At 55.7% G+C, this 11,349-nt stretch overlaps 2 protein-coding genes across 6 annotated transcripts in view; one reads left to right on the top strand and one right to left on the bottom strand.

Annotated features, from left to right (window-relative positions):
- The first annotated feature begins 252 nt into the window (after window positions 1-252).
- On the top strand, window positions 253-4,700 carry PCBD1 (pterin-4 alpha-carbinolamine dehydratase 1). 2 transcript variants are annotated; one of them, XM_072823477.1, is made up of 5 exons: window positions 265-342; window positions 1,072-1,189; window positions 3,001-3,132; window positions 3,576-3,656; window positions 4,196-4,700. In XM_072823477.1, exons 2-5 carry the CDS (start codon window positions 1,178-1,180, stop codon window positions 4,292-4,294), a joined length of 324 nt encoding a protein of 107 aa, XP_072679578.1. In that variant the 5' UTR covers window positions 265-342; window positions 1,072-1,177; the 3' UTR covers window positions 4,295-4,700. The 2 variants fall into 2 exon arrangements, with proteins under 2 accessions (XP_072679579.1, XP_072679578.1); XM_072823478.1 differs by lacking the exon at window positions 1,072-1,189 and having other exon boundaries at window positions 253-342.
- A 2,369-nt stretch (window positions 4,701-7,069) lies between these two features.
- Window positions 7,070-11,349, bottom strand: part of SGPL1 (sphingosine-1-phosphate lyase 1) — a 56,357-nt gene continuing 52,077 nt past the window's right edge. For all 4 annotated transcript variants that reach the window (XM_072823473.1, XM_072823476.1, XM_072823475.1 and 1 more), the window contains 2 exons: window positions 10,168-10,288; window positions 7,070-9,679 (listed from right to left, as the gene is read on the bottom strand). In XM_072823473.1, the coding sequence (XP_072679574.1) occupies window positions 9,539-9,679; window positions 10,168-10,288 (262 nt within the window). In that variant the 3' untranslated portion in view covers window positions 7,070-9,538. The remainder of the gene's footprint in view (window positions 9,680-10,167; window positions 10,289-11,349) is intronic.

Here is an 11,349-nt window from a genome sequence, read left to right as displayed (position 1 = left end):
AAATAAAGAGGTAATGTCGCGTCCGGGGGGACACGGCCCCGTGAGCGGCAGAGCGCAGATCAGACGCAGAAGTCCGCGCCCCGGGGCCGCCCCCCGGCCCCCGAGCTCCCGGGAAACGGAGCCCGGAAGAAAGTGCTGGAAGGGGCAGAGGCCGAGGTAGCGATTGCCCGCCCTCCCCGCGGCCCGGCCCCGCCCCCTCGCGGCCCCGCCCCCCTCGGCCCGGCCCCGCCCCCTCGGCCCGGCCCCGCCCCGCCCTCCCCGCGGCCCTGCCGCCCGCCGCCACCTGCCGCTCGGCCGCGTCCGCACCTGCGCCCGGTCCGCACCTGCGCCGCGCCCGCCATGGTGAGGGGTCGGGGCGCGCGGGGTCCGGGGGAGGAAGGGCGGACCGCGGGCCGGATCGCGGGGCCGGATCGCGGGGCCGGACCGCGGGGCCGGACCGCGGGGGCCCGTCCCTGCGAGCCCCTCGCCCGCCCCCGGGCTCCGGGAGCCGTTTCCCCGCCCCGCTGCCACCCGCGCCCCCTGCGGTGGCCCAGCGCGAGCTGAGCCCGGGAGAGCGGCGGTGGCGAGAGCGGCGGTGGCGCGGCCGGGTGACAGCGAGCCACAGCCCGGCCCGGCCCTGCTCCCGCCCGTGTCCCGGGGCGCCCCGCTGCTGCACGCGGGGCGTGGTTTTGGGTGGGGGTGGAGAGGCAGCTGGTGAGCCCGCAGACACACACCCCCACCCCCCCACCGCCGAGGCCGGTTCTCTTGCACGGTGAGGGGAGGGCGCGTCTGTGTGTCTGAGTGTGAGTAGCGGGGTGGTCGGTTCTGTGCTCCTCTGCCTTCCGGGCCCGCCCTCCGTGCACCCGGGCCTCAGAGCCTGCCCCCGTGCCTCGCTTGAGGCCAGGGGGGCCTGATTGCACGGGGTCAGCGCTCCTGCAGGCGGGGTGTCCCCCAGGAGGGCCCTGGCCCTCTGCTCGGGCCCTACTTCAACACCCTTACCCTCGGGGAGGTGAAGGGGAGCCCTGGCAGGGGAGGAGAGGAGCCTCTAGACCCAGGACGGCTCTTCTAAACAGCCTGTCTCTGGTCCCGAAGCCTCAGGAGCAGTCAGGACTGCGGTGACAGCTGAGAAGGCACTTGGAAAGCTGTGGCTTGGAGGGACGGCCAGAGGCCAGTTGTGTGGTGCACAGAGGCCCCAAAGATGCAGGGCAGGGTGGGTAATCAGTAACCCGAGCGAGTGCACACTCCCCCAGATGGCCTGGGCCAGGCCTGACCTGTGATTTACTAAGCAAACACTGCCCCTTCCCCCACTTGGATTCCAGCTCTCAGAGGGGCTGGGCATGTCCGCCCCAGGCTGTGAAACTTGGGGGATCCTGGAGGACTCTCAAGGGCAAGGGGTACCTCCTAGGAGCTCACCGGTACCCACCTACTTCTTTCTGGGCCAGAGAACTAATAAGCAGTGGGTTCTGATGCCTGGGCTGACATCATTCATCAGGTTGCCTGGATACACTGACCAGGCTTATCAGCCACTGAGAAAGGGCCAGCTCTGGAATGGAGCAGGGGTTGGGCACAGGATGCAGATCTCACAGAGCCAAGCTCAAGCCAGATCAGTCAGGAGAAAACAAGTGTTTTCAGGAGGGAGGGAAAGATTGACTTAGAGGAGGCTGCAATGCTTTCCAGTTGGACCCCAGGCCTGCAAAGCCTATCAAGCCAGCCGGCCCCAGGGAGTCTCCTTTAACGGATGCAGATGGCACCCCCTTAGTAACAGGGGAATTTACTGAAGTGTCCCACTGGCTCCTCTTGCTGATCTGAAAGTGGAAGTTCTGGGTCCCTTCTGGCTCTGGAGCCCAGGGAGGTGAGTGCCCCAGGGCCACCTCACTGGAGAATGGCAGATCTGGGGCCTGAACCAGTCCTGCCAACTCCCCCCAGGGCTGCTTGTGAAGCTAAATTAACCTCCCTCCCATCCTCCACCCCACTTAGTGGCTCGCTTTCCCTCAGCCCTCTGGAGTTTCTGTTTCAGCAGTTTCAGTGCTGGGATCCCTGATGCAGTGCCTAGGTCTGGATCCACCCCCCCAGGAACAGAACCGGCTTTTGCCTCCTTCTGTGCCTGAGGGTTCCACTCTTGGCCCATACCCTGCAGGTCTGGGCTGCCTCGAGGGCACTTTGCACACACAGTAGGTCAACAGGCTGAGGCACTAGGTTTGCCAGTCGCCCTCGGCCAGGTTAACTTCCACTTTGGGTCTGAGCTCTGGCTCAGGCTCCCCAGGCTGACGGAGTAGAAGAGAAGGTGGGGATCTGGAACCCCTAGGCCTGGCAGCTAGTACTGAGGCTGCATGGGGGCATGATGAACACCCACTGGGAGGTAGTTCCAGGGAGTGTCAGAGGTGGTGTGGCCAAGAATCAGCTGGAAGGTGTGGTCAGTGCTGGCTCCTTTCCCTGGGGGGCCTGGGATGCAGACTCAGACCCGCTTTGAGAATGATGCCTGTGCTCACGGGCTGAGGGGGATGTGCGTGTGTGTTTGTGTGGGGGAACCGTGCTCTTTTTCCCTTTCCAGGCCTAGATTCCTTGAGTAGAAGGGTGGCCATGGGGGTGAACTGGATACAGTCCACAGCAGGAAAAGGAGGCTTAGACCGTCGTGGGTACTCTTTCTGAAAAGTTGGGTAGTAACACATTTGCATCTGGGCTTGGTTTTGCTTTTACTCTCATTATCGTAAGAAACCTATGGGGCGGGGCTCTGTCGGGCTTTGGGAGCAGGGGTTGGGGGGTTGCTGAGCCCCAGTGACTTACATCACACCTCAGGATTTTCTGACCTCTGAGCAAAGTGTCAAAACCTAAGAACCTATCAGTATGTGAGCCAGGGCCCCACCTCCAGGGCCGGGTGCCACCGTCAACAACTCCCTGTGGTTGCTTTAGGCTGTGCCCCCCCAGAGCACCCGCGGAGGTTGCCTGAATGCCCCTCGTGACCAGGGCCCTCCCCTGGGTCCTGTAGAAAGAAGGCCCGTGGGCCTCTGTTGCCTCTCCTAGGCTGGCAAAGCGCACAGGCTAAGTGCTGAGGAGAGGGACCAGCTGCTGCCAAACCTGAGGGCTGTGGGGTGGAACGAGGTGGAGGGCCGAGACGCCATCTTCAAGCAGTTCCATTTCAAAGACTTCAATCGGGTATGTCAGCGGATGGGACAGTGTCTGAGACTGGGGCGGATGGGGTTCTCTCCCTCAAAGCCCTGCTACCCAAACTACCCTAGTCAGGTTGACTTCGAGTGTCACCCCTGGGGAGTGGGAAGCTGGGATCTGGGTTCTCCATATACCTGGAACTCTTAGAAACGATCCTCAGAGGAGATGGGTCAAGTAGGATACAGAGGTACATTTTAGCAGATAACCAAAATCTGGCCAAGACTCAACACCTCTGCGGTGTTTCCACCGTAAGGCAGGGTCCTAGAACAAGACGTTCCTCCTACTGAAGGGCCACCTTGAGCTGCAGTGCAGAACCAGCCATGGGTTGCTAGGGGGTGACTGAAGCTGGCCAGTCCGGCTCCCGCACCTAGGCCCTGCACCACCGGCCTCCCTCTCAGAGTGCTAACCTGCGTCTCACTTCACCACCGCAGGCTTTTGGCTTCATGACGAGGGTGGCCCTGCAGGCTGAGAAACTGGACCACCATCCTGAATGGTTTAACGTGTACAACAAGGTGAGCGGTGCGTGCCTGCCGTGGCCGGCCCGGCTGAGTTCTGAGGGCCCTTCCTAGGGCTTCCCTCAGCGCCTCCCAACCAAAGTTTGCCTGTCTGCCCCTCCTGGTCCTTTGGGCTCTTTCCTAGAATCATCAGGAACACCCCTGCCAAACAGTCAGGCTCACTACAAATTAAAGAATTGCACGTGGAAACACTGAGAGGACTCGCGGGCGGGGTGGACAATAAGTAGACGATAAGAAGGCGGAGCCCACAGAAGGCAAGGCTGTGGGGAGGGGCCACGGTCCCTGCTGATAGCTCCCAATGGGTTAGATCCTCCTGGAGGTGCGGGGGAATGAAGAAGTAGGAACCTGAGCTAAGAATGAAAAAGTAGGAACCACGCTCCACAAGCAGACAGGACTGACTGCGGGCGAATGCGCGCGGCCATTCAACAGCCACCACGTGCCAAGACGGGAGGGTTTGCACTGCTGCTAGTGACTCTTGGGAGGAGCCCCCAGGGGAGAGAGGGGTGCCAGGGCCCGTATCTCTGGTTTGATTCCAGGTCCACATCACCCTGAGCACCCACGAGTGTGCCGGCCTTTCGGAACGGGACATAAACCTGGCCAGCTTCATCGAACAAGTAGCGGTGTCCATGACCTAGGCCCCTGCCTTCCTCTCTGAACGCTTCAGGGGAAGGGGGTGACTGAACTGGGAACCCAGGGAGGGAATCGGGGAGCCCTGAGATGTCGCTGCAGCCAGAACTGCCGAGTGGACCCTGCTGTGGAAGGAGATGCCAGCGCCAGCACCGACCTTTCTTCCCCACACCCCTCTTCATCCCCAGCGCTCTGTCACACGCTCGCTCAGCACCATCTTCCCTTGCTGCAAGACTTCCCGGCACAATAACGGTCTCCTTGCCAGGCCGTGTCCTGCTCCCTAACACATTTCCCAGGAAGCGGTGTCTGAGATGCACACTGTCTTATCTTAGAAACCAGAACCTAAAGTCAACCCCTTTGTGTGTGACAGAAACACCTGTGCTTTTATGCCTCAAATAAAACTGTTTCACTTGGCCTCAGGCTCTAGAACCTTCTTTTCCACAGGTCAGTCCAAATTGGAGTCAACAGGCATTTAAAGCCCTTACTCCGTGGGAGGCACTGTTTGAGGCACTGGAGGGGAAAGTGGGACCTGACCACCCTGTCTTCATGGAGTTCATGGTCATGTAGGGGAATTATGCAGGACGCGGTTAACCACCACTAGGCAGGATGAATGACGTCAATGCTAGAGGCAAGGGTAAGAAATGAGCTAAGGGAACATGAAGTGATTGACAGGGGTGTCTGGAGGCTTCAGTGACTTGTGCCTTGAAGATCAGAATGGGATTCTTGAGGCAGGGATGGCTGAAGGGGCGCCATGAATAAAAGTAAAGGACATCTGTATTTATGTGTGGCGGTCTGAGGCTGCATTATGCCCTTCCTGGTCCACAACTTCTAATCCTGATAGCTTCTTACGGTTTTTTAGAGACTTAGCCAGAGTCTCCAGGTATGCTTGCCCTTACTGTGTAAGGGAGAGGACAAAAATCCTAGCTTAGGAGGTGACGGGTTAGTTACCATCTGAGCAGTTAAAGAGCAGATTCCTACAGATCAGTCCTCCAACCTAGGATAGACGATTCCACCTCCAGGATAGACTGTTCCCACTAATATGCTGTAACTGGGAGGAGTGGGGGGCAGAGAGCACAGTCTCCTCTCTCTCCAGTGCATGCCACATGGGTGGCATTCCGCATATGCCATTATGCAAGATTTGGTTGAAGCCCGTCTCCCGATGGCTTCTCATCTATGATCCCCTAACCTGAAGCTGCCTGCATTCTAAGCTGACTTGCAAATGCCAGGATCTCTTGAAGCAGACATTTAGCAATATCACAACCTAGTCACCCTGAATGAGTTGGTCCTACAACAAGGGCCAGAAAAGAGGCAGAGTTTGGTGTCTGAGAAACAAGCATACGGTTGGTAAGAGGTACCAGCAGGATCTAAGGATTAACAACACCTATGTCAACGGCAGGTTCTCAGAAAACTTACTATCAAAACCAGGGAGATTCGGATGGTGATCTCCCTCCCACTGCTCCACTTCTGACTTCACTTTTCCTAAGTGAGCTTGGTTCTGATGACTGCGGATTAGGGGACAGAAGCCACCAGACATGCAATTATGGAGCACGTGTTAGGTCACCTTCCTGCCTCTGCTTACCCTGGATCAGGGGTTGAGAGACACCAACCTAGAGGATGCTACAGTTCTATGAAGGACTTTTCTGTGGGCCAAAGACACAAGCAATACTTTTTCAGAAATGTTTGTTCTACAATTCATGCAAATAACTGAAGCTATAGAGATGTTATGGGGAGATTGTGGAAAAAAAAAAAAGCCCAAGGCAAAGGATGGCAATTAAGACTCCAACTGGGAGGCACCTGGGTGGCTTAGTCGGTTAAGCATCTGCTTACAGTTCAGATCATGATCCCGGGGTCCTGGGATCGAGTCCTGCATTGGGCTCCCTGCTTCTCCCTCTCCCTTTGCCTGCCACTCCCCCGCTTGTGCTCACAGCTGCACTCTGTCAAATAAATAAAATCTTAAAAAAAAAAAAAAAAAACATAATAAAAAGACTCCAACTCAAGAAAAGGCTCTCAAACAGCTGACTTTTGCTCACCCCAGCTGTAGTTGGTAGCTGTCAAGTCAGGCCTCTGTCAATACTTCTGCCATTGCTGGGTCTGGCTACAGGTGACTCATTGCTACCAAGAACCCACAGAGGAGGCAAGAGGGTTCAAGGCTGTAAGTAGCAGGAATAAGCATCCAAACACCAATTCTTGGATGGGGGGACCAGGCCTCCTAACCAAGCATATCCTGGCTTCATCCTCTAGCATTAACCCCAAAGCAAGTAGGTGCTCAGGAAATTCGAGTCATATAGCAGAAAACTAGCAGAGATGACATCCCTTGGTTCTGGCAAAGTCCACAAATGGGTTGAAAAGCTGGGTTACCTGAGTGACAGCCTCCGGGACCTTTGGAAAGACTTCTTACTTGGAATGGAACAAGATGCCCAGAAGTTTCATGTGCAGAGAGATTTGGAGGGTTCCACTGGCTCCCACACCAGATGCAGGCTTGAAGCCAGTGCCCGGCTGGCTAGAGCCCACCCAGGAGGGTTCAATCCATCACTAAGGTATATAAAGAAGCAGATGGCGAAGAGGGAAGACAACACAAGGCAGGGCCCATGCCCTGGGGAACCAAAGCCCTCCTCCAAGCAGGTATGCCCACCGCCCCTGGTGACACCCCTGTGAAGGTGCCCTAATATCCGTGGCCGCACACAACCATTTCACCACGAGGGGGCGCTCTCCCACCAGCGGCCACCGCCCCACCTGGGACCTCCCACCTGCCCCCAAATAAGCAAACGAATCCAGCCAGCTCGTCAGTTAAGATTTCAGTCGTTTAATTACTGAATTGCTTTTTTAAGATATTATTGCTGCAATTAGGAAGGGAGCACTGAGCTGGGAAGAAGGAGGTTAAATACAGAAAAGATTTAAAAGAGGCAAGTACCATTTCCAAGTATAAAACTGGTAATATTAAAAGTGACAAGGCAGTACAGTCACAACTACTTACTCAACGTAGAAACCAGACAGTACAGCTTCTGCAGAGGCCAATGCGACATCTGCTAGCATATGACCTCGTGGAGACATTCGGCCTGCCTCTGCCAGACTAGGTGTTCCTATGCACAGATACACATAGAGTGGAAAGCCCACAAGTGTTGAGTCAAACTAAGGCTTGTGATCAAAGTGGCTACAGTAGGTCCCTTTGAAAAACACCACTGTCCCCGGGGCCAGCAGTGCTGTCACAGCAGAGGAAGGGTCTGCAGACACTGGAAGCAACAGCACGTTCTAGGGGGCACCTGCTTCTCCATTTTAGCAGCCAGCAAGCCACAGTGGGGCCTGCTGGGTGGTTCTGGATCCCTGGTCTTCCTCCAACACCATCAATGTGCCGGAGACCCAAGGGCATTCACACACGGCTCTGGCCACAGCTCCTCTCTCGGGAGGTGCCCACCAGTTGAATGACTGGAAGGAGCATAGCTCCCGTGTCCAAAGGATCTTAGACACACACACACACACTCACACACACACACACACACACACACACACCCCTTCCTGGAACCGACCACCCCAGGAGGCACACACACACACACACACACACACACACATCAGCCCTGCAGTGACCCGGCCAGTGACTCACAGTTATTGTGGAGGAAGTACAGTGCTAAAGACCACTTCAGACAAACCCACTAGGGAGCCTGGGGGAGTCTGGTCATCTCGGCCCTCCCGGCAGCATCCCCAGTGAGGGAGGCCAGAGGCCAGCAGTCTGAAGAGGTTGAATGGTTCAGGAGTCCCTGAGAAGGGGAATGGAACACAGGAGATTTTCTCCTGACTTACCCTAAAGGCCTCCCCCACCCAAATAAAAATCTCCAGACAGCCCATTTCCCCTGGGGCCTGGGTCAGGAGGAGCCCAGCACTGCTCACTGCTGAGGGAAAAGGCACACAGTATGTCATCTTCAGGGGAAGACAGTGGCTCCACCTAGATCAAGGCCCCTGAACAGGGGCAAAGAGGGGAGGGAGTGGGTGCAGGGATTGGTCCGTCCCTGCACCACCCTGAGCAACTAGTCTGATGGAGGAATCCCAGGCCCAGGCCCCACTGACAGTTGCCATCGTGCTTTCCTATTCCAAAGTTTGTCTCATGCTAGCCGGGGCTGAGAACTGCCCAGTACCTGAGGGTAAACTGCCACAGTACCTTTGGGAGCTGAACATACGGAAAGAGGCAGGAGGGACGCACGAATGGGGAGAGAAGGTTCCTGGCCTGGAAGGCTCTCTCACACCCTCCTCGCACCCACCTCAGGTAAGTCAAGGCAACTTGTGAAGGTGCTCTGAGCGGTTCCTTCAAGCAGACCTATTCTCATGCATGATGGCTCATGGCAGTGCGGGAGCGGAGGACCACTCCGGGGTGGAGACATCTATTTGAATGTGACACTCAGAGAACTTTAGTAAAGGCTCTGGTTTCTGGTCAGCAGCAGCCTAGGACAGGGCGCTGGTGTGCTCTAAACACGGCCGACACAGAGCAGGACCAGGGCCCAAAGTCCTGCGCTCTCTGGAAACCACGTTCCCTTCCTGATCCAGGGGAACAGCACACCAATGTGAGGACAATTTCGCACACAAATCTCCAAAGACGGTGGCAACCAAATATCCAAGGGGGAACCACAAAAGAGGGCCGCACCAAAGCCTGCCTTAAGACACCGAGCACATACATATACTTGGCCATTCCAATCCTGCAAAACAGGAACAGCGGCCTATCCATCCGTGTCTCAGAAAGAGAAACTGAGTTGCACTAAACATGACTCTATGAGACAACTCACCTACTCAGAGAGGAGGCTGAGGAGGCCTTGTGCTTAGAGGGTACCTAACTCCCACCCTGTTACAAGGACGCTTCCTGTCCAATCAGCTTCACCAATCTGCCTGAGAGAAGAAAGAAAACCTTCTTTAGCACAAAAACGATACTCCAGCCTCCCTAAGGACTCAGGACAGGTCACAGCTGCCACACAAAGATTAAGTCAAGTTGAAAGCGAGAAGGTTAGAAAAGGAAATGGCTAAAACAATTCCTAGGGTAACATCTGGGAACAGGGAAAAATAATTAGGTATTGGACTCCTTCGGGGTCTCCATATTAAAAAACCACAAAGGATGAGAGGAGGAACAAGAATCCTGAGGATCAAGCCGTCTCATGGTCTGTCTCGTCGTGCTCTACGGAGCAAGACCAAATGCTGAACCTGTGTGTGGCCTGTTCCACACCCCGGGAACCTCTGCAGGCCAGGAGCCCCTCAGGGTCACAGTGTATCCAGGCTCAGCGGGGTTTCGGAGAACCATTCATCTGGCTGCTTGGAGTCACAGTGTCCGTGCTGAAGAGGCTGTCCAAGAAGACCGAGGACAATTCTGCGACCAGGTTCCTGTCAACTGTCGTCTGGGCCATGCCATAGATCGCACCCTACAAATCCAGTGAGAGGTCGTTACTGGCGGTGACGGGTACCGGGGCAGACATGAAGCTGTGGCTCCCATCTCCCCCTTCACACCGTCTCCATCTTGTGTCTCTCCCCTCCCAAGCTCCATGCCCACCCCAGGCAGTTCTTCACAAGTAAGTGCCAGTCTGCCTTTCTGCCCAAAGGAACTGGCCTATGTCAAAGATTCCAGAGAAAACAGGCTTATTGTCCTTCCTGTGTCATAATTTTCTTCTCAATAAGGCACGACCACACCTGCCTTTGTATAGCACTTTCAAGTTACCAGGTGCTTTTCTATACAGCACACCTCACTCAAGACCAAACAGCTTGGGAGTGGGTGAGGCAGAGGTCATCTGCTCAAAGGAAGAAGGTTTGTGGAGATGGGACAGAGGCAGGAACAGACTAGAGGCCACTTGGTTCTTCCAAACCCCCCATGGCACCTAAACTTCCACAAGAAAAATATTTGAAGTGTCCCTACCATTCCTGTGGTCTTTGCTTTCGGATTCTTCATGATTTGAGTGACCGACTCCCGGATGTCCTTTAAGAACTGTATGGCTACTCGCTTCCGGGTGTGCACCAGTGTGATGCAGAAATGAATACTATGGGCAAAGAGACAGACAGGTGAACCTCGGGGAAGAAAACAAAGTTCTAAAAGAAAGCAGCCCTCCCACACTGGAGTTTAGCACTCACTTCTTTGTGTTATCTGTGACAAGCGTTCCCAATCCTGGGAATCAGGGCTCTCAAATACATGGGCTGTCAAGCATGGGCTGGCACGAGGGCTTAGGCCTCAGCATGAGCAAGAACATCCTGACAGGAGGAACACAGCTGCCTGTTCTGTCCTGCTCCCCCCTCCCAAGACAGCCAATGGCTATGCCTTCAGCCACATGACCACCAAGGAGATGCTTCCCTTGTATTTCCTTGTAGACGATAAACCCTTAAGGGTGTAGGGCCAGAGGGGTTTTGAAGGACTCCAAGGCAAGGCAGCAGCTCTCCCTCCCCCGGAGGGATGCTGGGGTACAGAAGGACGGTGAAGGGCAGCCTCATTAGCTTAGTGGTTTAGCGCCGCCTTCGGCCCAGGGTGTGATCCTGGAGACCGGGGATCGAGTCCCATGTCAGGCTCCCTGCATGGAACCTGCTTCTCCCTCTGCCTGTCTCTCTCTCTCTCTAATAAATAAATAAAATCTTAAAAAAAAAAAAAGGACTGTGAAGAGGAAGCAGCAGAGTCCAGATGGGCCTGGCAATGGCGCCACAAGTGAAACACTGGACAGTGGACAGACCTCTGCCATCCGGTGAGGTGTTTCTTTACAGGCATCATGGAAAATTAATTACAAAATATTATAGAAGAGAGCAGTGGGCCTGAACAGTGAGAGGCCCTATGGAAAGTTCTGGACTAAGTATGATTCAGGGAACGAGTCCATGTGCAAGAGCAATCGGATGGTGGTGTACAAGGTGGGGCAGGGAAGAGGGCGGGGGCAGGGCCAGAGGGTAGCCATAGAGCCATAAAGCTAACCGTTTCCTTCTGACACTAAGGAATTCTGAGGGGGGGCGGCGGTGAGAGGAAATGGCACCTCACCAGCAGTCTCTAGGCTGCAGGTCAGCCTGCTACCCAAGCGCTTGGGCGGGAAGTCCTGGGGCCCAGGAAGGATAGGAGGCTCCTCTC

The sequence above is a fragment of the Canis lupus genome, chromosome 4, assembly GCF_048164855.1.
Source record: "Canis lupus baileyi chromosome 4, mCanLup2.hap1, whole genome shotgun sequence".
Lineage (NCBI taxonomy): Eukaryota > Metazoa > Chordata > Mammalia > Carnivora > Canidae > Canis > Canis lupus.
This window is presented reverse-complemented; position numbering and strand designations above follow the sequence as displayed.

Bases quoted from the DNA above. Each gene is read 5' to 3' on its own strand.
- PCBD1 (XM_072823477.1), top strand. The intron at 3,133-3,575 runs GTATGTCAGCGG...TCACCACCGCAG, and splicing joins ATTTCAAAGACTTCAATCGG to GCTTTTGGCTTCATGACGAG. The intron at 3,657-4,195 runs GTGAGCGGTGCG...GTTTGATTCCAG, and splicing joins GGTTTAACGTGTACAACAAG to GTCCACATCACCCTGAGCAC.